Source organism: Lampris incognitus, chromosome 4 (genome assembly GCF_029633865.1).
Source record: "Lampris incognitus isolate fLamInc1 chromosome 4, fLamInc1.hap2, whole genome shotgun sequence".
Classification (NCBI taxonomy): domain Eukaryota; kingdom Metazoa; phylum Chordata; class Actinopteri; order Lampriformes; family Lampridae; genus Lampris; species Lampris incognitus.
In genome coordinates, this window is record NC_079214.1 from 67,512,688 (window position 1) to 67,536,737 (window position 24,050).

The 24,050-nt window shown below is 50.2% G+C and overlaps 1 protein-coding gene across 5 annotated transcripts in view; it reads left to right on the forward strand.

The window, feature by feature from the left end:
• The window catches only part of herc1 (HECT and RLD domain containing E3 ubiquitin protein ligase family member 1), a 133,087-nt gene that overhangs the window by 80,924 nt on the left and 28,113 nt on the right, over positions 1-24,050 (forward strand). Inside the window, exons 35-55 of one of the 5 annotated variants that reach the window (XM_056279427.1) lie at positions 196-435; positions 2,752-2,835; positions 5,668-6,230; positions 8,525-9,170; positions 10,063-10,321; positions 10,414-10,624; positions 11,546-11,712; positions 11,804-11,920; positions 13,037-13,289; positions 13,546-13,667; positions 13,943-14,169; positions 14,526-14,794; positions 15,931-15,983; positions 16,132-16,332; positions 16,437-16,611; positions 17,507-17,774; positions 18,547-18,760; positions 20,528-20,787; positions 22,030-22,157; positions 22,992-23,128; positions 23,496-23,696. In XM_056279427.1, coding sequence (XP_056135402.1) covers positions 196-435; positions 2,752-2,835; positions 5,668-6,230; positions 8,525-9,170; positions 10,063-10,321; positions 10,414-10,624; positions 11,546-11,712; positions 11,804-11,920; positions 13,037-13,289; positions 13,546-13,667; positions 13,943-14,169; positions 14,526-14,794; positions 15,931-15,983; positions 16,132-16,332; positions 16,437-16,611; positions 17,507-17,774; positions 18,547-18,760; positions 20,528-20,787; positions 22,030-22,157; positions 22,992-23,128; positions 23,496-23,696 — 4,795 coding nt within the window. The remainder of the gene's footprint in view (positions 1-195; positions 436-2,751; positions 2,836-5,667; positions 6,231-8,524; positions 9,171-10,062; positions 10,322-10,413; positions 10,625-11,545; positions 11,713-11,803; positions 11,921-13,036; positions 13,290-13,545; positions 13,668-13,942; positions 14,170-14,525; positions 14,795-15,930; positions 15,984-16,131; positions 16,333-16,436; positions 16,612-17,506; positions 17,775-18,546; positions 18,761-20,527; positions 20,788-22,029; positions 22,158-22,991; positions 23,129-23,495; positions 23,697-24,050) is intronic. The other 4 variants (XM_056279430.1, XM_056279429.1, XM_056279428.1 and 1 more) reach the window with 4 other exon arrangements.

The window sequence follows — 24,050 nt, forward strand, 5'->3', positions numbered from 1 at the left end:
AAAAAATCCAAAAAAGAAGAAAAAAACATTAAATGAATTAATATCAAATGCTATTTTGTTGCAGTTTAGATACAAGAGAATTATAGTAGTGCCAGGGGAATTAATTAATCACCAAGAATGTTTTTGTAAAAAGCTGGCCGTGATTTGAACTTGTCTGTCATCTTCCATCCACCCAAAAATTTCTCCTTTTCACAGTTCTACATTGTCAAGGAGAACCGTGGCAACGAGGGCACATGTGTCGGCGTGTCCCGTTGGCCCGTGCATGACTTTAACCACCGCACAACGTCGGACATGTGGCTGTACCGAGCCTACAGTGGGAACCTTTATCACAATGGAGAGCAGACTCTGACTCTCAGCAGCTTCACACAGGGAGACTTCATCACCTGCGTCCTGGACATGGAGGCCAGAACCATCTCCTTTGGCAAGAATGGAGAGGTGAGAGACAAGGGTGATGTGCAGAATTGTAGCAACTATAGAGGTATAAAGTTGATCAGCCACAGCATGAAGATATGGGAAGGAGTAATAGAAGCTAGGTTAAGAGGAGAGGTGATGATTAGCGAGCAGCAGTATGGTTTCATGCCGTGAATGAGCACCACAGATGTGATGTTTGCTTTGAGAATGTTGATGGAGAAGTATAGTGAAGCCCAGAAGGAGGTACATTGTGTCTTTGTAGATTTAGCGAAAGCATATGACAGGGTGCCGAGAGAGGAGGTGTGGTATTGTATGAGAGATCCGAAGCGGCAGAGAAGCATGTAGGAGTGGTGCAGGATATGTATGAGGGAAGTGTGACAGTGGTGAGGTGTGCGGTTGGAATGACAGATGGGTTCAAGGTGGAGGTGGGATTACATCAAGGATCGGCTCTGAACCCTTTCTTGTTTACAATGGTGATGGACAGGTTGACGGACCAGATCAGGCAGGAGTCTCCATGGACGATGATGTTTGCGGATGACATTGTGATCTGTAGTGAGAGTAGGGTGCAGGTGGAGGAGAGCCTGGAGAGGCGGAGGTATGCACCGGAGAGAAGAGGAATGAAATTCAGTTGGAGCAATACAGAATACCTATGCGTGAATGGGAGGGAGGACGGTGGAATGGTAAGGATGCAAGGAGTAGAGGTGACGAAGGCGCATGAGTTTAAATACTTGAGTTTAAATACTGTCCAAAGTAACGGGGAGTGTAGAAGAGAGGTGAAGAAGAGAGTGCAGGCAGGGTGGAGTGGGTGGGGAAGAGTGTCTGGAGTGATTTGTGACAGAAGGGTACCAGCAAGCGTTAAAGGGAAGGTTTACAAGATGGTAGTGAGACCAGCTATGTTATATGGTTTGGAGACAGTGGCACTGATGAAAAGACAGGAGGTGGAGCTGGAGGTGGCAGAGTTGAAGATGATAAGATTTTCATTGGGAGTGATGAAGAAGGACAGGATTAGGAATGATTATATTAGAGGGACAGCTCAGGTTGGATGGTTTGGAGACAAAGCAAGAGAGGCAAGATGGAGATAGTTTGGACATGTGTGGAGGAGAGATGCTGGGTATATTGGGAGAAGGATGCTGAATATGGAGCTGCCAGGGAAGAGGAGAAGAGGAAGGCCAAAGAGGAGGTTTATGGGTGTGGTGAGGGAGGACATGCAGGTGGCTGGTGTGACAGAGGAAGATGCAGAGGACAGGAAGAGATGGAATGATGAAACGGATGATCCCCTGTGGCAACCCCTAATGGGAGCAGCTATAAGTAGTAGTAGTAGGAGGAGGAGGAGGAGGAGGAGGAGGAGGTGGAAAGGTGAGAGACACATACATAACAAGCCTGACTGTTTACATGTTGCACATCATCTGGATAGATCTTAAGGCTAGTGGCGAGCACTGACCAGACATGTGACATAGAGCTACATGTGAATACTGTCTACCAGACCACTGCTGTCTGTTTACTGTTGGTTCAGAAAGATGCCCATCGTTCCACAATTGCTTACTCAGATGTAAATTAGATGTAAAATATGTAAATATTTCCATAGTTTTAGGTATGTAGATGCTTTTTGTTTTTTAAATATCCTTAATTTCTCTTCCTCCTTTCTATAAGATTCTATAAGATTCCAAACACGTGCAAACTATCTTCACTGTTAATAGACTTGAACTTGACCACATCCCCTGGTTATATATTTTGATCCTAGCTATGTATTTTTACTCATGTCATAATATCACCTGGATATGTAGAATAGAATACAACTTTTATTTGTCATTGTACAAATACAAAGAAATTTGAAAGTGCGGTTCTTATCAGTGCAAAGATCAATATAAAAAGAATGAAAAACATAAAACACACACATTCATTTCTACATTCTACTGGACACCAACATATTGCACAAAAAGTCAGAAATCAAGACTTGGCTGCATTTAGTGCGGTTATGTCTCGGGGATAGAAGCTGTTTTTTAGTCTGTCCGAGCTCTTATTGTTCTGTAACGTTTGCCCGAGGGCAGGAGTTCAAACAGATGGTGTCCTGGGTGGGATGGGTCCTTGGTATATCAAGGACCTTGAGGTCCTTGATATACCATTGCTACCAGCCTATACCCTTCAAACCTGTCTCTAGCATCCCTGCCAGTTTGTTCCTCCTCTCTCCAAACTTACAGAACTTCTATTTCTTCTCCACCCCCTCTCCTAAACTCCCTTCTGATAAGTCACATCCTGACCAACACACACCCACTGAACATCAAGAGGCACATACAAACAGTGTGTGATGGTTTCACTAAAGCCTGTTGTCACTCTCCACAGGAGCCGAAGTTAGCCTTTGAGGATGTGGATGCCGCAGAGCTCTACCCCTGTGTCATGTTCTACAGCAGTAACCCTGGAGAGAAGGTGAGAAACACCCTGTAGCACAACTCGTGACGTTACAAGTTATGTTTAACATATAAGGGGTGTCATGATAGCAGATTTTCACTACATGATTACTCCCTACGGGTTGGGGATGAGTTGTTGCCTCAAGTGAAGGAGTTCAAGTATCTCGGGGTCTAGTTCACCAGTGAGGGTAGGATGGAGCGGGAGATTGACAGGCGGATCGGTGCAGCATCAGCAGTAATGTGGCTGTTGTACTGGACCGTTGTGGTGAAGAGGGAGCTGAGTCTGAAGGCAAAGCTCTCAGTTTACCAGTCAGTCTTCGTTCCAACCCTCACCTATGGTCATGAGCTTTGAGTACTGACTGAAAGGGTGAGATCGCGGATACAAGCGGCTGAAATGAGTTTCCTCCGTAGGGTGTCCAGCTCAGCCTTAGAGATAGGGTGAGGAGGTCAGACATCCGGAGGGAGCTCGGAGTAGAGCTGCTGCTCCTTCGCGTCGAAAGGAGCCAGTTGAGGTGGTTCGGGCATCTGATTAGGATGCCTCCTGGGCACCTTCCTTTGGAGGTTTACCGGTCACGGCCAACTGGGAGGAGACCCCGGGGTAGATCCAGAACTCGCTGGAGGGGACTACATGTCCAATCTGGCTTGGGAACGCCTTGGAATCCCCCAGGAGGGGCTGGAGGGCGTTGCTGGGAGAGGGACGTCTGGAGTGCCCTACTTAGCTTGCTGCCGCCGGGACCCGACCCTGGAGAAGCGGCTGAAGATGACTGAATGAATGAAGTACACGATTATCGTGGCCAAAAGAGTTCAGGATAAATATTATTGCTATAGCTGTAGATAATTTGGGGGGGGGGGGGGGCTATCAGTCAAATTCATCTTTAACTTTGTTTATTCTGCGTTTTGTCTGTTTGTTTTTTTTTGGCAAATGAATTAAATAAAATACAAGTGTAGGGAGGTGGAGAGAGAGTCTGTAATCATAACTGTACAAAAGCGTACAAAAACAACAATTACACTTAATGGATAGTGAAAAGGCAACCAGATGAACAAACCTGACATCTGCAGTCACTACAATGTTAAATGCAACAAAATCACTTGCGAGGAGCAGAGAACAAGGGAACACAATTTGTGTGTGAGACCACAGGCTGACAGTAATCACTCTGATATACTCTGATTTAATGTCCACTGACTTATGTCCTTACATGTTTTTTCCTCTTTCCATTTTTTCATGACATGGTTTTGTGCAGCAGCAGTAGCGCAAATGAATTTATAATTAATTTCATATTCTCCTCACCGCTGCACTTTATCACCTCTTATGTCATCCTGATAGAGGCCTGTAGCAGCAGGCTGAAACGTTAGCATGTTTTGCTGGCCAAAATAAATTGGTGGAAATGAGGCACTGTCCCTGGCCTTTTTCAAATTGGTGAGTGCTACCCTACGTCCTTGAATGTGGTTTTTGAAGTATATGTTTTTTGGGTTTAGCACCACAGTAAGAGTTTCTTTTTGGGAAGGCGCATCCAACTCCTCCATTCCTACATTAGCGATACGATAGCATCCTGTTGGTATCGCATTAGAGACATGTTAGCATCGTTTTTGAATGATGTAAGCATCAAATTAAGAAAAATTAGCATCGTTTTACGCTGTGACCTAACTGAATGCGATACAAGTGAGCATCAGTGACAAAAATTGGTGGTGCAGTGGTTAGCGTGGTCGCCTGACAGCAAGAAGGTCCTGGGTTTGAACCCCGGGGTAGTCCAACCTTGGGGGTCATCCTGGGTCGTCCTCTGTGTGGAGTTTGCATGTTCTCCCCGTGTGTGTGGGTTTCCTCTGGGTGCTCCGGTTTCCTCCCACAGTCCAAAGACATGTAGGTCAGGTGACTCGGCCATACTAAATTGTCCCTAGGAATGTGTGTGTGTGTGTGTGTGTGTGTGTGTGTGTGTGTGTGTGTGTGTGTGTGTGTGTGTGTGTGTGTGTGTGTGTGTGTGTGTGTGTGTGTCAGCCCTGTGTGATGGTCTGGCGGCCTGTCCAAGGTGTCTCCCCGCCTGCTGCCCAGTGACTGCTGGGATAGGCTCCAGCATCCCCACGACCCTGAGAGCAGGATAAGCAGTTCGGATAATGGATTGATGGCTGGATGGTGGTGCAGTGGTTAGTTCTGTTGCCTCACATCGAGAAGGTCCTGGGTTCAAACCCCAGGGTTGTCCAACCTTGGGCGTCATCCTGGGTCATCCTCTGTGTGAAGTTTGCATGTTCTCCCTGTGTCTGCGTGGGTTTTCTCCGGGTGCTCCAGTTTCCCCCACCATCAAAAAGACATGCATGTTAGGGTTAATACTCCTGTCGAGACATGGCAAGACGAACTGGAGTTGGTCCCCGGGTGCTGCATGGCAGCTGCCCACTGCTCCTAGCTAAACGGCTAGAGAGTAATTTCCCCACAGGGATCAGTAAAGTACCTCAAAATCAGGTTGATTGCTTTATTTTCTGATGGAAGGTCCTAACTGGCCACGAGCAACACGGCGCTGCACAGCAGTGCACCATATTGAATGGAACTTTTGGCGGACACCCCATTTCTATTTCCTTCCTATCGCTCGCGTTGAAAAGTGCTGTGTCATGTACGAGGACATCTCCAGTCTGATCTTGAGCTTACGGCATGGTACATGGTTTGTTTACATGACGGTTTCAGTGTGGACAGTGAGCATGCGATGCAATAGTCAGACACTCGTGTCCAGTTGGGACACGGTGTTAGACAAACGTTAGCATGATGTTAGACAGCTGTGCATTATCTTAGCATCAAGTCATGTCCAAGCAGCCTTCGATTCTGTATAGAAAGTGAAGTAATCTGAATATCTTGTAATATTTCCAGGTGAAGATCTGTGACATGCAGATGCGGGGTACACCCAGAGACTTGCTCCCTGGCGACCCGGTTTGCAGCCCTGTGGCCACTGTCCTGGTTGAAGCTACTACCCAGCTGATCCGGATCCTGCACCGCACAGACCACTGGAACCACCGTATCAACAAGACCATGATCCACCGCCTCCACAAGATCAAACCCTGCTTCAGAGAGTTGGCAGGGACAGCCAGCGGCGGCACAGGGGGTCAGAGACTGAAGAAGAGCCGCTCTGTACAGAGCCGGGAGGAGCACGATGCCCAAAGAGAGAGCCACGACACACCCAGCAGGACGGAGGAGGACAGGGGTCGCCATGGACGCCAGCATGGCTTGGGGGAGCTATCAGAGCAAAACCTCAGGACGCTCTGCACAGAGGTGTGGCCTGTGCTGGCTGTGATTGGTGGAGCAGATGCGGGTCTGCGTGTCGGAGGGCGCTGTGTCCACAAACAGACGGGCCGACATGCCACTCTGCTGGGCGTGGTGAAGGAGGGCAGCACCTCGGCCAAGGTGCAGTGGGACGAGGCGGAGATTACCATCAGGTACCATGAGACGACAAACATAAATCACTTCCTGCAGCCTTGTTTTGGCTCAGATGTATTGTTTGTGTTGTTGTGTGATAGTTTCTGTGTTGAGATGAACTGCTGGCTGAAGTTAACCTCTGTCACTGTTTTGGGAAGGTTGTTAATGAGAAAATTCTCTACAACGTGCCAATGTTGTCTGTGTCGCTGTAGCCTCCTCTAGCTAACTAGCTTACTCCCGCCATCCATTGAAATCAGTGGATGGTAGAGGAGCAACAAAGCGGATTGGCTGAGATGTTCATTTTCTGATCTCTGCCGTTGGGAAATTCTTGCGCATTGCATCCTGGTAGATGTAGCCCCAGCAGAACAGCTTTCTTTACAGGAAGTTATGGTTTTAAAGGCTAGATAGACCACCAGCACTTACTGGTTGTGCATGTTATTAGCGGCAAAGTTTGTCTTTAACGGGGCGTCCAGGTAGCGTAGCGGTCTATTCCGTTGTCTACCAACACGGGAATCGCCGGTTCGAAACCCCGTGTTACCTCCGGCTTGGTTGGGCGTCCCTACAGACACAGTCGGCCGTGTCTGTGGGTGGGAAGCCGGATGTGGGTGTGTGTCCTGGTTGCTGCGCTAGCACTTCCTCTGGTCGGTTGGGGCACCTGTTCGGGGGGGGGGATGGGGGGAATACCGTGATCCTCCCATGCGCTACGTCCCCCTGGTGAAACTCCTCACTGTCAGGTGAAAAGAAGCGGCTGGTGACTCCATATGTATTGGAGGAGGCATGTGGTAGTCTGCAGCCCCCCTCCTCCCCTGCCCCGGATCGGAAGAGGGGGTAATTAGCCGGATACAATTGGGGAGAAAAAGGGGGGGGGTTATAACAAACATACAAAAATTGTCTTATGAACAGCAGGTTCTCTGACGCCACCATAATGTGAGTCAGAAACAGTATGGCACTCAGTGAGAGACAGAAACAACATGGCACTCAGTGAGAGACAGAAACAACATGGCACTCAGTGAGAGACAGAAACAAAATGGCGCCCAGTGAGGGACACAAACAACATGGCGCTCAGTGAGAGACAGAAACAACATGGCGCTCAGTGAAGGACAGAAACAACATTGCGCTCAGTGAGAGACAGAAACAACATGGCGCCCAGTGAGAGACAGAAACAACATGGTGTTCAGTGAGAGACAGAAACAACATGGTGCCCAGTGAGAGACAGAAACAACATGGCGCTCAGTGAGAGAAAGAAACAACATGGCGTTCAGTGAGAGACAGAAACAATGTGGCGCCCAGTGAGAGACGGAAACAACATGGCGTTCAGTGAGAGACAGAAACAACGTGGCGCCCAGTGAGAGACAGAAACAACGTGGTGCCCAGTGAGAGACAGAAACAACATGGCGCCCAGTGAGAGACAGAAACAACATGGCGCCCAGTGAGAGACAGAAACAACATGGCGCCCAGTGAGAGACAGAAACAATATGGCGCCCAGAGAGAGACAGAAACAACATGGCGCCCAGTGAGAGACAGAAACAACATGGCGCCTAGTGAGAGACAGAAACAACATGGTGCCCAGTGAGAGACAGAAACAACATGGCGCCCAGTGAGAGACAGAAACAACATGGCGTTCAGTGAGAGACAGAAACAACATGGCGCCCAGTGAGAGACAGAAACAACATGGCGCCCAGTGAGAGACAGAAACAACATGGCGCCCAGTGAGAGACAGAAACAATAAGGCGCCCAGAGAGAGACAGAAACAACATGGTGCCCAGTGAGAGACAGAAACAACATGGCGCCCAGTGAGAGACAGAAACAACATGGCGCCCAGTGAGAGACAGAAACAACATGGCGCCCAGTGAGAGGGTAACAGCAGCGTGCTGCTTGGTGTTTTGACTTGGTGTGTGTGTGTGTGTGCTGTGGCATGTGGGTCTGGCTGCTGTGACAACTGGTATGTCAAAACGTTTTCAGAGTTTGACCCATGTCTGATCAAGTCTTTGTTGGCTGTTTTAACATCCACCTGACAGACCCCAACTTTTCCTTGAATACCTTACCCATAATTCCCTGCACTGCTTTTTAATCACAACTCTCACCCTACATTTTCTGTTATTTCACATTCATGTCCATACATAAATAATTCCCCTGTTTCACACTAATCAGTTTAAACCTCTCTGCATGAGACACTTCTTTCTGTTTATCCACATCATGCATGCTGTTCTCTCCTGTCCTTCCCTCACTTTGTCTCCTTCCCTCCTCTCCTTTCGCTCCTCTTTCCCTCCCTCATTCCCTCTTATTAAAGCTTCCCAACTTTCTGGTCGCCTAGTGACACCCCACTGTACAACCTGGAGCCGTGTGAGCCGCTGCCCTTTGACGTGGCTCGTTTTCGCGGCCTCACCGCTTCGCTGATCCTGGACCTCACCTACCTCACCAGCATCCACGAGGAGGGTGGGGCCAAACTCAGCACGCGACGCCACGACAAGAAGCACCGCGCGGTGGCCCCCGCCGCCGCTAATGAGGCAGCTACAAATGAGAACAAGGCCGATAACGAGGTGCACCATCGCAATGAGCCCAAGGAGAACGCCGGAGCTTCACCTGCCTCAGTCCCCGTCACTGCCGCCTCTGACCTGCGCTTGTCCCACAGCCTGGATGAGGTCAAAGCACACGTGGCACCCAACTCCAAGTCCGACAATGACATTTCCTCCTACTCCTCAGGCCTGCAGCAGCAACAAGCTACATTGACCACTGGGGGAGGGGCGAGTGAGACACCCTTCACTGCAGCCCCTCACACCCCCACCGAGGGGAACAGGAAGAAGGGCCATGAGCAAGGAGTGCGCAGCCATGAGCCGTCTGCTGCTACCCAGTCAGAGATTCACGCTGTGCAGCTGTCCTACCTCTACCTCGGCGCCATGAAGGCCCTGAGTGCCCTGCTGAGCTGCAGCAAGTACGCAGAGCTGCTGCTCATCCCAAAGGTAACACATAGACACGGCACGTAAAGGTACCACTAACTAGGGCTGACCCGTACGCCTTCCATCCCGAAACCTTCCATCGTTGCCACGGTAATCGACGGCAAAATCAGTATTTGAGGTTTGTTTGGGGTTTTTTTTTTACCGGGAGACGGTAACTGTGGTTGGCAATACAGCAAACGGAAAGACGTGTAAAAACTGTCCACGTGACCGCAGCATGCTGTTAGTTAGTTAAGAGTTCATGTCAAGGTCTACACTGACAAAAAAACCTCATTTCTTTTTTCTTCTCATGAGCAAGCAGTTTCACTCTGAAAGCATCTTTGGAGCCAGTTTGTCTCACTAAAGTGGAAGGACTCTCTGTCCGTTTGTCTGTCCTTCGCTTTTCTTGACCACCGTTCATCCGATTGACTTCACACATGGCGGCTGTATCGCTGAGGACCCAAGTGTCAAGTGTGAAGTTGTTTGGATGAGCGGTTGTCAAGAAAATGGAAGGACAGATGGACATTCTCACACACACACACACACACACACACACACACACACACACACAAAAACACGGACACACAAACACAACAGCAGTTTAAAGAGACACTGACCACGCCTTTCCCTTGGCATTTATTTGTTTTTATGAGCAGACTCTGAATAATTTGTATGATTCCACAGTACCTGGAGTTTCACTTGATGTGAGATTTATTTAGCACCAAGAAACAACACAACATTCAAGAGAAGTGAAGAAGTATTATAGATGTGTACATGAGGGGGGAGTTCTCTCTATACCCTAGCTTTAGCTTTTACCATTTGAAGAAGTTTTACTCAAACTTTTTCTCCCACTGACTGGTGTTCTTCCTCTGAAATATCTGATGTTTGTTGACTGCTGTGTGGGTCTCCTCCCATGAAGGTTCTCCCTGAGGCGGCAGCCAGTGGGCACAACGCTGACCTGACATCAGCTGCTGGCTCTCCGGTGTGCCAGGAGGAGGTGGAGATTCGGGCAGCGCTGCAGTTCCTGATGCGTCACATGGTGAAGCGGGCGGTGATGCGCTCCCCCATCAAGCGGGCACTGGGTCTGGCAGACCTGGAGCGAGCCCAGGCAGTGATCTACAAACTGGTGGTCAACGGACTCCTGGAGGAGCCCAGTCCCGGGGCAAAGACCAAAAATGGTGAGGCTTCATGCTGGCACTGCTCTCTGGTCTATGCATTGATAATATTTATATTTAATCATATTGATAATAATGTGGTTGACCTCACCCAGGTGTGAAGAGTGAGCCGGAGGGTGAGGGGGAAGGAGTGGAGGGTGAGCAGCTGGCTCAGACACCGGTCACCACCAGTCCCTCTGCCTCCAGCACCACCTCCTTCATGAGCTCCTCCCTGGAGGATACCACCACGGCAACCACCCCTGTCACTGATACCGAGACTGTCCCCGCCTCAGAGTCTCCAGGCGTCATGCCTCTCAGCCTGCTCAGGTCACATGACCCCCACATCATCACATACAAGCTTAGTTTAAGCCAGTTCAGATTTCACACATACTTAGTACACTCTCTACAGGACACTCTGTAGTTTGACTTCCAACCCTTCTTTATCAGAACGTCAGCTTGTGAAGACAAAACTCAACATCTAGAATGTTCTGTAAAACATGGGCAGTGATAGTAGATGTGATGTCAAAGCAGACAAAGACTTGATGAGTTTGTGTTGAGTAGACTATCTGTGCAAGACTATCACACACGTAATGTTTATGTAAGAACTAGCTGGTGTACATATCTAATTGTTAGGCTGAAGCCACACTAGAAGCGGTGAAACTGCCCGTTGCCGCTCCGACTTCTTACCAGCAGCCCTCCATGTGCTTGCCAATTTTCCTGTTTTATATTTTTACACCTGGTTAGCGATAAGACAGATAGTCCCACCATGTAGATAATAGATAAGATTGATCTGTTCAGTATTTTTACATACCAGAAACACCGACAGTTTCTACCAGGCTTCTTTTACCTGTTTCTACATCAGCAGAGCTGAGTCATACAGCTTGGAAAACCCAACACTGTTCATCCGATTCTCCTCCATGTTGTTGGGAAATGGCCAACCAAGCGAGGGAAGAAGTTTCACACGTCAGATTTCTCTGAAATCTCATTGGTTGTTAATTCAGGAATTTTTTTCAATATGCGATGGTAAAGTTCACCGGTTACAACTTTTTCTCACCGTGCCAGTTTACCCTGCACCACTAGGGTCCCACGTTGCTCAGTGGAAGTGGTTAGCCACCTCGTGGTCAAAGTGAGCGGAGGCGGATGTGACGGTTGCTTTGTGGCTTCGTGTGGCTTCAGCCTTGCTCTGTTTATTGTCGGCCAGTTATATTGAAAGCAGGTGCTCCGTGTGAATTCTCTCTGTCTGAACAGACAAATGTTCTCCAGCTACCCAACCACCACCCTGCTCCCCACCCGGCGAGCCCAGACTCCTCCTGTCTCCTCCCTTCCCACCTCCCCCTCAGACGAAGTGGGCCGCCGACAGAGCCTCACCTCCCCTGACTCTCAAACCTCCAGGCCACAGAACAGAACAGGTACCTGTAAGTATACCGGTTCACCACATGGTCACATGCATATACATTCTGCTCAGTGTTCCAGTGACTTAGCTGTTGGGTGTGGATGTTTCTCCAGCCCTGTCCGACCCCAGCAGCAGGCTGTCTACCTCCCCCCCGCCTCCTGCCATCGCTGTGCCCTTGTTGGAGATGGGTTTCTCCTTGCGCCAGATCACCAAGGCTCTGGAGGCCACCGGTCAGTGTCCCTCAAATCACCTGCTTAGATTAGAGCCGCGTTACAAGTGGGAGAATATTCACCCCTGTCTGTGCTTGGTCCATTTTTACATCTGTGTTAGCGGCGACAGATGGTTATGAGTGTTATCGTGTTTCACCACTAGAGGGGGTTGTACTGAGTCCTAGTTCATATTGACTCAGAATTTAGAGGCTGCCCTGCTAGTGTGAGACTGGTACTGACCAGTATACTGACCAATTCCGATTTACTGAGGTTGGGTTGGAATTCAGTACCTGCAGGGACATCATATGACTGGACAGTGACACCGACTCTTTAACAATGTTAATCAGGGTGTCCGGGTGGCGTAGCGGCCTATTCCGTTGCCTACCAATGCGGGGATCGGCAGTTCGAATCCCCGTGTTACCTCCGGCTTGGTCGGGCATCCCTACAAACACAATTGATCGTGTCTGCGGGTGGGAAGCCGGATGTGGGTATGTGTCCTGGTCGCTGCAGTGGCGCCTCCTCTGTTCGGTCGGGGCGCCTGTTTGGGGGGGAGGGGGAACTGGGGGGGAATAGCGTGATCCTCCCACGCGCCACGTCCCCCTGGTGAAACTCTTCACTGTCAGGTGAAAAGAAGCGGCTGGCGACTCCACATGTATCGGAGGCATGTGGTAGTCTGCAGCCCTCCCCGGATCAGCAGAGGGGGTGGAGCAGAGTCCTGGATGCCTTGGAAGAGTGGGGTAATTGGCCAGATACAATTGGGGAGAAAAAATGGGGGGGAATCCAAAAAAACCCCAACCACTTAATCAGTGATTGGTGTGTTATTTTACACCTTTGTTAGTTTAATCCAGTTACCATTACTTGGTACTAGAATAGTGATATACACTGTACCTTTGTAATAACCAGATAATAGTGGTGTAATACTACGGGTATTACTCTGAGTGATAGGATTCTTTCATAGTGGGGAATCTGTGCACTGCAACAAACCTTCATCTAATCATTGTCAACAGTCCTGTGTGTGTGTATGTGAGCGTGCATGTGTGTGTGACATGTCCAGTGTGTGTGTAACACGTCCAGTATGTCCGTGACTTCTCCATGATGTGTGTGACACATCCAGTGTGTGTGTGACCTGGTTCCCAGGTGCTCGAGGAGAGGCTGACGCCCAGAACATCACTGTGTTGGCCATGTGGATGATAGAGCACCCGGGACCGGAGGATGAGGAGGAGCCTTCCTCCGGTGGAGGTGGGAATGGATCTGGGTCTGACTCCTCCTGTCCCGGGGCCACTGCCTCTGCAGGAGGAGGTAAATCCTTGGATAGGAGCTCCTTCTTCTGCTCCCCTGGAGACATGGGAGGTGCGGACGGAGCTGAGCTGGAGGAAGGCTTCAGCGAGAGGTATGTGTTGTATCTACCCTACAGTTCTCTTGACAGTTAGTCTGGAAATAATCATAAAATACAATAGTGTAGAGAAGTTGTAGAGTATAATGGCCACGAGGTTAATGTAACTAGATGAAGAGCTGATCACCACCAGGCTTTTCCTTGCAAATTTAAATGAAAGCTGAGTTTATACCCACAACCTAACTGCACGTAGTTGAGTTTGGAGTGTTTTGACCACGAGTGGAAAAATTTTTTTCTTATTATTTCGGTGCAGCCCAGAGGGTCCAGAACAGGAGAGTGCTTCAGCTTCCAGCTGTCCTGCTCCCAGGGGGCGCTCTGCAGTCAGCAGGAAGCACCGCTTTGACCTGGCCGCTCGCACTCTGCTGGCCCGGGCTGGTGAGAACCGGACATTCCTCATCTCATTCCTCCACAGCCTGAAACCAGTCGGCTGTCTGCCTTTTACACGTGCACTTCTGCATACACATTGTACTGACCATACAAACATGAAGTCCGGACAGCCTGTTTATATCTTGCACTTTAATGTTTTATTTGTCTTGAGTGTTTCCAGCTAGCACAAAGAAGCGTGGTGCCTCTGTCTGGAACTGGGTCAGATGAGGGATGAAGATGACTAATGTGTTTACCTTCCTCTCCCTGTCCCACCTCCATATAAGCCGGTTTGTACCGCTCGGTGCAGGCCCATCACAGCCAGACCCGGCGTGAGGTCTCCTCACTGCAGCAGCAGCCTGACCCCGGAGCGCTGTACGACTTCAATTTGGACGAGGAGCTGGAGATGGACCTGGACGAGGAGACAATGGAGGCCATGTTTGGCCAGGATCTGGCCAGCGACACTGAGATTCTGGGAATGTGGATCCCAGAGGTACTGGACTGGCCAACATGGGTGTGTGTGATTTTCTGCTCTGGTCAGAGGGCTCTGTTCCTGACCCGCTTTAGTGCTTTCTCATGCATGAACTCCCATGTGCACACTGAAGTAACAGCTGTGTCAGACACACACGAACCCGCTGCACAAATGGCTCTAAACCGGCCTGAAGTGACTGATTTAACCGTAAGAGGATGAATATGGCTTTCAGTGTCGGTGATCTACTAATTATTAAACACCTCTAGGGGCAGTGGCTGCTCCACTAAGAGCTCTGTTCCGTCTGTGCATGGATGTTTTGACGGGTGGTGCATCACATGTTCCTGTGTTGCTGTGTTGTGTTGTGTTGTGTTACACACCTGTGTTGTCTCCCCCCGCAGCATGTGTGTGAGTCGGAGGATCGGGATGAGGTGGTGATGTGTGAGCTGTGCGAGGCCAGCGTCGCCAACTTCAACCAGCACATGAAGAAGAGTCACCCAGGCTGTGGACGCAGCGCCAACAGACAGGGTTACCGCAGTAATGGCTCCTATGTAGACGGCTGGTTTGGTGGGGAGTGTGGCAGCGGGAACCCTTACTACCTGCTCTGCGGGGGCTGCAGGGAGAGGTACCTCACCATCAAGAGCAAGGCCAAGCTCCCACTGGTGGAAAGGTGAGGTATCAAGACTCAACACTTGTAACGCCTGTCATCTTAACAATGCAACAACACCAGTACGAGGCCTGCTTACAGAGACAGCTAGGAAGTCGTTTCACTAAAGATGGCAGTGTTTCCTGTAGTGATCTTCTCTCGTAAGCGACGGTGTTTTCATGATGAAATCCTGTGAGAGATGCTGCTGTAATGGAACAGCCATGCGGAGTAAAGCTGGTCCCAGCTAAGCTGAAGTTCGAACCCCTGTTGCACCTGGGAAACAAACAGTCAGGGCAGCAACGAGGGGTTTCTGTTGAAAGGTTTCTGTTAAGCCCCCTACAGACTGTGTGATGTGGGCCGTCTCAGACCACAGATGACTAAACGTGGCGATATCTTTGGTCGTGGCTCCAAGACAGTGGTCCTACGTCTCACTGTGAGACTGGTTCAAAGATAGCCGTCATTACGGTCCTGTGGGCCAAGATAACCTGGGACAAAAGTCTGACAGTGTCAGACATGTAGGACGACCGTCTCACAATGTGACTGCTGCTACGACCTACGTCTACTAACCAACCAATAGAAATGCAGCACGGAATGACACACAGGTCAACACCACACACAATCTTTGCTGGTGCTAAACACAAACAAACACACTGTTAGCATCTGTGACCCAAAGGCCATGGATTCAACACGACGAGCAACAAAACAAGCAAAACGAGCTGCGGTGACTATTAAAAGGACTGCATTCCTGCTTGGCGTCATGTTGCTTTTCCAGCGGCGTAGACTGATGACGTGCGCTGATGCGGCACGCACGCCGGTGATGTTTTTATGGACTTGCGTCGTAGCCTGTGATTCGGTAGTGTTATCATCATGCAGTCTACGTACATCACACTTGATGTGGTACCAAGTTTATTAGATCCATATCACACAGTGTGGCGTGCAGTAAACTTACAGGGTTGCTGAAATCACACAGTCTGTAGGAGGCTTGACACAAGCTCCGCTGGGCCAGGTATCCCCGCCTAGTGCCGTCACATTTTCAGGCACTGAAAAAAGCTCGGCTGCAGTCTGAACACGCCCAGGTTCAGAAGCTTCATATTCAAATGAAGTGATCCTCCCTACACTAGCTGATCATCTCCTGTGTGGGTTGTTTTATTTGTATGTAGGTACAAAGGTCAGGCTCCAGACCTCCTGGGAAAGCAAGACAGTGTCTACGAAGGTAAATAACTCATTCATCTCCACAGGAAGGAAAGAGTGTGTGATTTATTATTACTGTAATTATTCCCCATAACATAACTCTGTGACAGTACACTTATAATTCTCAGTGTTGGAATTAAAATTCTGTGTGTGTGTGTGTGTGTGTGCAGAGGACTGGGACATGTTGGATGTTGATGAAGATGAGAGGCTGACAGGAGAGGAAGAGTTTGAGCTGCTGGCTGGCCCGTTGGGTCTGAGTGAACGGCGCCTCGTCCCAGAGGCCGTCCAGTTCCCTGACAGCGACCCACTGGGTGCCTCGGTTGCCATGGTGACGGCGACCAACAGCATGGAGGAGACCCTGCTGCAGATAGGTGTGTGTGTGTGTGTGAATTTCTGTGTGTGTGTTTCAATATGTGCGTATTGGTTTGTGTGTATGTATTTATACATGTGCATGTGTGTGTGTGTGTGTGTTCAGGATGTCAGAGCTCGGTGGATAAGAGTTCCTCAGGCCGGATGACCCTGGGCGAGCAGGCGGCGGCTCTCCAGAACCCTCATGACCGGGTCATGGCCCTGCGGAGGGTGACTGCTGCAGCCCAGGTTCTTTTGGCCAGAACCATGGTGATGAGGGCTCTGTCCCTTCTCTCCGTCAGGTAGGAACACGGCCGGGTCACTTCAGCTTGTCTGTAGATGAGGTGAGCATGAATTACCATGTTACTGAGACAGGTGTGAGCCCTCCATGACACAGTGAGCTGTGCCGGCTGGTTCAGAAAAACTCTTTCCTCAATGTACCAAAACATCCCACTCTGAACCCACAATGCACTGTTCCCGTGTCTCTCTCTCTGTGTTTTGGGTCGGACTTTATCAACCCTTTTCATATACAAAGACTTTTTATATACAAAGTAAGGTTGCTGACACTGTTGTGGACTTTTGAAACACAGTTTCATGTCTAGACCATGTCTAGAGATGGTCTACCAGGATCCTTCCAGAAGTGTGATGGGTTCTGGATAAGTGCTCTCTCACGTCATGTCTAGAGCTGGTCTACCAGGATCCTTCCAGAAGTGAGACGGGTTCTGGATAAGTGCTCTCTCATGTCATGTCTAGAGCTGGTCTACCAGGATCCTTCCAGAAGTGAGACGGGTTCTGGATAAGTGCTCTCTCATGTCATGTCTAGAGTTGGTCTACCAGGATCCTTCCAGAAGTGTCAGGGGTTCGGGATAAGTGCTCTCTCATGTCATGTCTAGAGCTGGTTTACCAGGATCCTTGCAGAAGTGTGGTGGGTTCTGGATAGGTGCTCTCTCATGTCATGTCTAGAGCTGGTCTACCAGGATCCTTCCTGAAGTGTGACGGGTTCTGGATAGGTGCTCTCTCGTGTCATGTGGTTTGGTGATTGTTTTTGGTTGATCACCGGAGTCTTGACTGTGTCTGTTGTATTGGGATTTAGGAATGTACAAATAAATGTTGAGTCTGTTTTTCTGTGACACATACTGAATGCACTTGCCTCTTTCCCTCCATCCATCCCTCCATCCTCCTTCCCCCCTCTCTCAGTGGTTCTAGCTGTAGTCTGGCAGCAGGTCTGGAGTCTTTGGGTCTGACGGACATCCGGACTCTCGTCAGGCTAATGTGTTTGGCCGCAGCAGGCAGAGCAGGTCTCTCTACCAGTCCCCCCACCAGCTCGGGCTCCTCGGACAGGCCCCGCGGGGCCGCCAAGACCAGCAAACCCATCTCCTGCCTGGCCTACCTCAGCACGGCTGTGGGCTGCCTGGCCTCCAACAGTCCCAGTGCTGCAAAGCTGCTGGTGCAGCTCTGCACTCAGGTACATCAGCATCCACCCAGCAGGTTTGTGAGGACCGTCGGGTTTACCGGTGGACGTACAGTATTCCAGAGGGGTATGAACTAGGGCTTACCCACATGCCTTGAAGCTTTGAGTGTTGCCCTGCCCCCTGTGTAAGATCCTGCCATCCTGTATGTATTGTTTTGGCTTTAGTGAACTTTTAATCTGAGACCAGGTGGTCTATTTCATACCTTGTAAGAGTCATAACGTTAAGTAAGACTGAAAACAAGAGGCATCTGGGTAGCGTAGTGGTTTATTCCGTTACCTACTAACACGGGGCTTGGCGGTTCGAATCCCGGTGTTACCTCCGACTTGGTCGGGCGTCCCTACAGACGCAATTGGCCGTGTCTGCGGGTGGGAAGCGGGATGTGGGTATGTGTCCTGGTCGCTGCACTAGCGCCTCCTCTGGTCGGTTGGGGGGCGGGGGGGGGTAGTGTGATCCTCCCACACGCTACATCCCGCTGGCGAAACTCCTCACTGTCAGGTGAAAAGAAGCAGCTGGTGACTCCATATGTATGGGAGGAGGCATGTGGTGGTCAGCAGCCCTCCCCGGATTGGCAGAGGGAGTGGAGCAGCGACCGGGACGGCTCGGAAGAGCGGGGTAATTGGCCAAATACAATTGGGGAGAAAAAGAAAAGAGGAGAAAACAGGAAGTGTGTGACCAGTACCCAGTGAGGCTTACTCTGACTTGGGTTTATCTTCATTCAGCAGTTCAGACCCAGTCTCTCATCACAGCTTTTCTGCCCTTTTCCAGAACCTTATCTCTGCAGCTACGGGCATGAACCTGACCACTGTGGACGACCCCATCCAGAGGAAGTTCCTGCCTAGTTTCCTGCGTGCCGCGGCTGAGGAGAACAAGCTGGTTACGTCCCCTAACTTTGTGGTGACTCAGGCTCTGGTGGCCTTGCTGGCAGACAAAGGTGCCAGACTGAGACCGGCCTACGACAAGGCCGATGTAGAGCGAAGAGGTTTGTAATGAGGAGAGCCGGGCAGAACTTACAGAACTACTGTAGTGTAATGCTGCACTTGTTCTGTTTGGTTCATTTTCCTTTCCAGAAGTCTCCATGTCGCTGGTTTATTTAGCGTCTCAGAATCATACAGTAGTGTTGCATGTTATGATGTCAACGACTGTGAGGTCATGTTTCCCATGGAATAATGCTTCGTCTGTGCATCAGCTCGTGTTCTGTACCAACTCAAATGTTCAGTTCCCATCACTGAGCCAGGACAGTGTACCCAGAGCACAGTTCCACCCTCCTGTGGAATTCTGTGAGCGTTCCTGTGGAAGTCTCACAGAATTCCAGCTTTGTTCTATGTTTTGAGCCCTGGCTGGAAGGTACCGTGTGGTTCTGTGGCATCTGTAAGCTTCAGAACCCATGTCATGATGCTCCGCATGATTTTCCCAAGCCAGCCGCTTCAGTCATGGCCTTTTCAGTAGTGATGCGCAGGTGCACCCACCCAACCTGTTATGAGAGGCCATCCACACCACCCGACCCGCTGAAATACCTGTTAATTAACCACCCGAACCCGACCCGCAACCCCTCCAAATGTAGCCTAGGCCACAGCAAAGTGAGCAGTGTATCAGTGTTTCGTTTGTGGGCTGTTTGCCCAGCACAACACACTGACTGCGTGGTGTAGTCTGTTGTGTGTCGGCCTGATAGCGTCTGGGTCTGGCTGCTGAGTAAACACACGAGCTGGTCCCAGTACTGTTCTTTATAGCTGAGTAGCAGCACAACAAGTCACCCTTCATTAAAGACATGAACTCTGTCTCTCTTTCTCACACACTCACACACACACACACACACACACACAAGCTTCTTTGAGAGAGGGCGGCACAGTGGCGCGGTGGCGCAGTGGTTAGTGTGGTCGCCTCACAGCAAGAAGGTCCTGGGTTCGAGCCCCGGGGTAGTCCAACCTTGGGGGTTGTCCCGAGTCGTCCTCCGTGTGGAGTTTGCATGTTCTCCCCGTGTCTGGTGGGTTTCCTCCGGGTGCTTCGATTTCCTCCCACAGTCCAAAGACATGTGGGTCAGGTGACTCGGCCGTACTACATTGTCCCTAGGTGTGAATGTGTGTGTGTGTGTCGGGCCTGTGACGGCCCGGTGGCTTGTCCTGGGTGTGTCCCCGCCTGCCGCCCAGTGACTGCTGGGATAGGCTCTAGAAGCTCCTGACCCTGAGAGCAGGATCAGCGGCCTGGGTGATGGATGGATGGGAGAGAGCAGGGAGGAGGAGGAGGAGGACTAGTAACACACAGCCTAGTGTATTTCACGCAGTGTTCCTGTAAGTACTGCTCTGTCGCTGTTTGACCCGCCCGCTCGAACTCATGATATTTCCTAGTAAGCTTACCCGAACCCGCAGGACCCGTGGGTTGTGGGTCAACCTGCGCATCACTACTTTTCAGGATTACTTGCAGGAAGCTTTGGGCTAAATTCAAAACTGAATGTAGTTGCTTCCTGGCGATGGATGTTGAGGATGGTGTGACATCTTTATGCCAGTCATGTGTGTAACTGCAGGCCTAGGTGTGTAGAGCATGTCCATCCTGTGGGCTTGGTAACGATGGTGGAAATGTTTCGACCGGTCAGCCGAGCCTGTCTGTTAGCACCCCAGCCGGGAGCAGGTCGGGCTTGTGGTTGTTTCCATGTCCACATGTCATAATTTGCTTTCTCTGTGCTTTGGTTGTGTTGTGTCTCTTCTCTCACTCACCGGGCGGCCTTGTCATCTTTGTGTTCTGTGTCGAGCAGGTCTAATTGCACATTTGTATGCCCATCCTTCCCATAATCCCTCCGCTGTAGGCCCCCTGGAGCTCGCCAACGCTCTGGCAGCCTGCTGCCTGTCCTCCAGGCTGTCCTCTCAGCACCGCCAGTGGGCCGCCCAGCAGCTGGTCCGCACGCTGGCCGCCCACGACCGCGACAACAACCACAGTCGGCCGCAGACCTTCGCTGACATGGCGGGGGACCTGCGTAAGTGCTCCTTCATCAAGCTGGAGGCGCACCAGAGCCGGGTTAGTCTTCCCTGCCTTGCTCATTAGTCAGTGTCAGGCCCTGCCCACAGCAGAAGACTCTGTCCAGAGCTGTGAGCACAGCTGCTAAGTGACCGTTAATGCTTTTTACATGAGAACTGTTGAAGCAGGGACCTCGGGACAGAGAAGTGTCCTGTCTCAGCACAGTTTTACTGCAGCTAGTCCCCCAGTCCCCACATTTATTTATTTATTCATTTGGTACTCTGTTGGAAGCTGAAGCAATTGGTGTCCTTCCGTCCCTCTCCCTTGTGCTAGTGTCTTCTCTCTCTCTCTCGCTGTCTGTCTCTCTCTCTCTCTCTCTCTTTCTCTTTCTCTCTCTCTTTCTCTCTCACTCTCACTCTCATTCTCACTCTTTCTGTCTGTCTGCATCTCTCTCGTGCTCTCTCTCTGTTTCTCTGTCTCTCTGTCTCTCTCTCTGTCTGTCTCTCTCTCTCTTTCACTCTCTCTGTCTGTCTCTGTCTCTCTTTCTCTGTCTCTCTCTCTTGCTCTCTCTCTTTCTCTCTCACTCTCACTCTCATTCTCACTCCTTCTGTCTGTCTGTATCTCTCTCGTGCTCTCTCTGTTTCTCCATCTCTCTATGTCTCTCTCTCCGTCTTTCTCGCTCCCGCTCGCTCTCTCTGTCTGTCTCTGTCTCTCTCTCTCTTTCTCTGTCTCTCTCTCTTGCTCTCTCTGTCTGTCTCTCTCGCTCTCTCTCTGTGTCTCTCTTTCTCTCTCTCTTTCTCTCTCTTGCTCTCTCTGTCTGTCTCTGTCTCTCTTTCTCTGTCTCTCTCTCTTGCTCTCTCTCTCTGTCTGTCTCTCTCGCTCTCTCTCTGTGTCTCTCTTTCTCTCTCGCTCTCTCTCTGTCTTCTGTCCCACTCTCTCTCTGTATGTCTCTCTCACTCTGTCTCTCTGTCTCTCTGTCTCTCTCATTTGGTCCCATTTGTTCAGTGATGGATGATGAGTTGATGTGCAGTAATGTTTTGGATAATGTTATTTCTATATCATGTTAACAGTCTGGTTCTGTTGTTTCTTTGTTTCAAAGTTGCTGTGACTTGGTGACATTTTATTAAAGTTGTTTTTTTTTTTAAAACAAAAGTCCCCCCCCCTTTCTCTCTCTCCCCCCCTCCCTCTCTCTCTGGGTCTGTACCATAGAAGGAGCTGGTGGTGTTTTCAGATGAGCCTGTGTTGACAGGGTATTCTTTGGGTCTTGTGTGATACAGTTGTGTTGTGTGTGTGCTTCATCAGGTCATAACGTGTAGTTGGTGCAGTAAGAAAGGTCTGCTGGCTACAAGTGGGAATGATGGGACGGTGAGGGTGTGGAACGTGACCAAGAACCAGTACACCCTCCAGCAGACCTGCATCTTCAACAAGACGTAAGGCTCTGTCCGACTCACGGGCCTATGAGACTCTCTGAGAGTCTGTCCTGTTTCCACAGGGTCTTCAGAAAACCACAGTTCCTAAAGCCTGATGCCTCAGGGAGTCTGAGGGTCTTTAAAGTCTTACATTCCAGGGCGTCCGGGTAGCATAGCGGTCTATTCTGTCGCCTACCAACATGGGGATCTCAGTTCGAATCCCTGTGTTGCCTCCGGCTTGGTCGGGTGTCCCTACAGACACAATTGGCCGTGTCTGTGGGCAAGAAGCCGGATGTGGGTATGTGTCCCGGTCGCTGCACTAGCGCCTCCTCTGGTCAGCCTGTTCAGGGAGAGGGGGAACTGGGGGAATAGCGTGATCCTCCCACGCGCTACGTTCCCCTGGTGAAACTCCACTGTCAGGCGAAGAGAAGTGGCTGCAGACTACCACATGTGTCGGAGGACACGTGGTAGTCTGCAGCCCTCCCTGGATCGGCAGAGGGGGTGGAGCAGCGACCGGGACGGCTCGGAAGAGTGGGGTATTTGGCGAAGTGCAATTGAGAAGAAAAAAAGGGGGAAAATAAACAAAAAAAAAGAAAAGTCATACATTCTATAAAAATTATTGAATGACCTGGAGGCCTAAAAAGGATATTTTGGAATATTTATAACATGGAAATCAGTTTCAGAAGTCATATTTTTGTGTGTCGGCACCAATGCTCTGTTTTCATCCTCAGTCAATTTAGTATTTATTGGTTTTGACTCGTTCTTAACTTGTTAAGAAGAAGGGTCACAACCAATAATTAAGAATAATTATGTGGTGTTTGGTTGGGTTTCATGTCTATTTATGTGTGTCCCTAGTGAGGGCTCTTCAGAGGAGGGCCTGACCTGCCTGGGCTCCCCCAGCGACCCCAGCCTGGCTCCTCTCTCGTGGAGTGTCACCGGCAGATACATGGCCTCCGCCGTGGAGAAAATGGTCAACATCTGGCAAGTCAACGGTAAACTTCCCCCCCGAGCCTCTTCCGTCTGTATTCAGGAAGTGACGGGACTTTTATTTTGAACTTTATTTCACCGTGAAAAAGTATGAGGAGGTTATTGTTCCATTAAAAATGATTCTGACTCAGATGGAGCCTCGGGGCTGGATGTAGTTATGTCATCACTTCCTGCCCCCACCCCATTCTTCATGTAAACACCATCCATCCTGGGCTACGTTCTCTCGTAGCAAGATGGAGAGTGGCAGTCTCAGACCTACAGTATTAGCTCTCTGATAGGACAGACTGGCCTGGGCAATACAGGGCAATACAGGTTAATACAGCGTTAGTCTCCCTCTTTGCTCTGACACCGCCTGGCTGTCTTCTTTTTAAGGTGGGAAGGGCCTGCTGGACGTGCAGCCCCACTGGGTGTCGGCGCTGGCTTGGCCGGAGGGGGAGGCCATGTCCCTGTGGAGTGGTGAGCCCAGAGACCTGCTCCTCGTGGGGCGCATGGACGGGTCCCTGGGCCTCATCGAGGTGCTGGATGCCTCCACTATGAACCGCACCGAGCTCCAGCATTGCTACAGGAAAGATGGTACGCAGCTTCCAGGTGCAACAAAACACAACCAAAGACCTCGAGGCCCTGATCATATGTAGACACACACTTCCACGAATCATTGTTTTCAATCTTCATTGTGGTTTTAAGAAGAAACAAAAATGAGAGTATGCACTGGAGACTTGTAATCTGTGGAAATGCAAACACCGCTAATGTTACTAGAACTGCTAGTAGTACTACTACTAACCCTAATATTGCCACTGCTGCTGCTAGTACCAGTAGTACCACTGCTGTAAGTTTTGCCATTGCTACTACTGCTACAACTACTGCTAGTACAGCTACTGCACGTACTACTACTATTACTACTGCTACAATATTTGTCCCTGAAGGAGA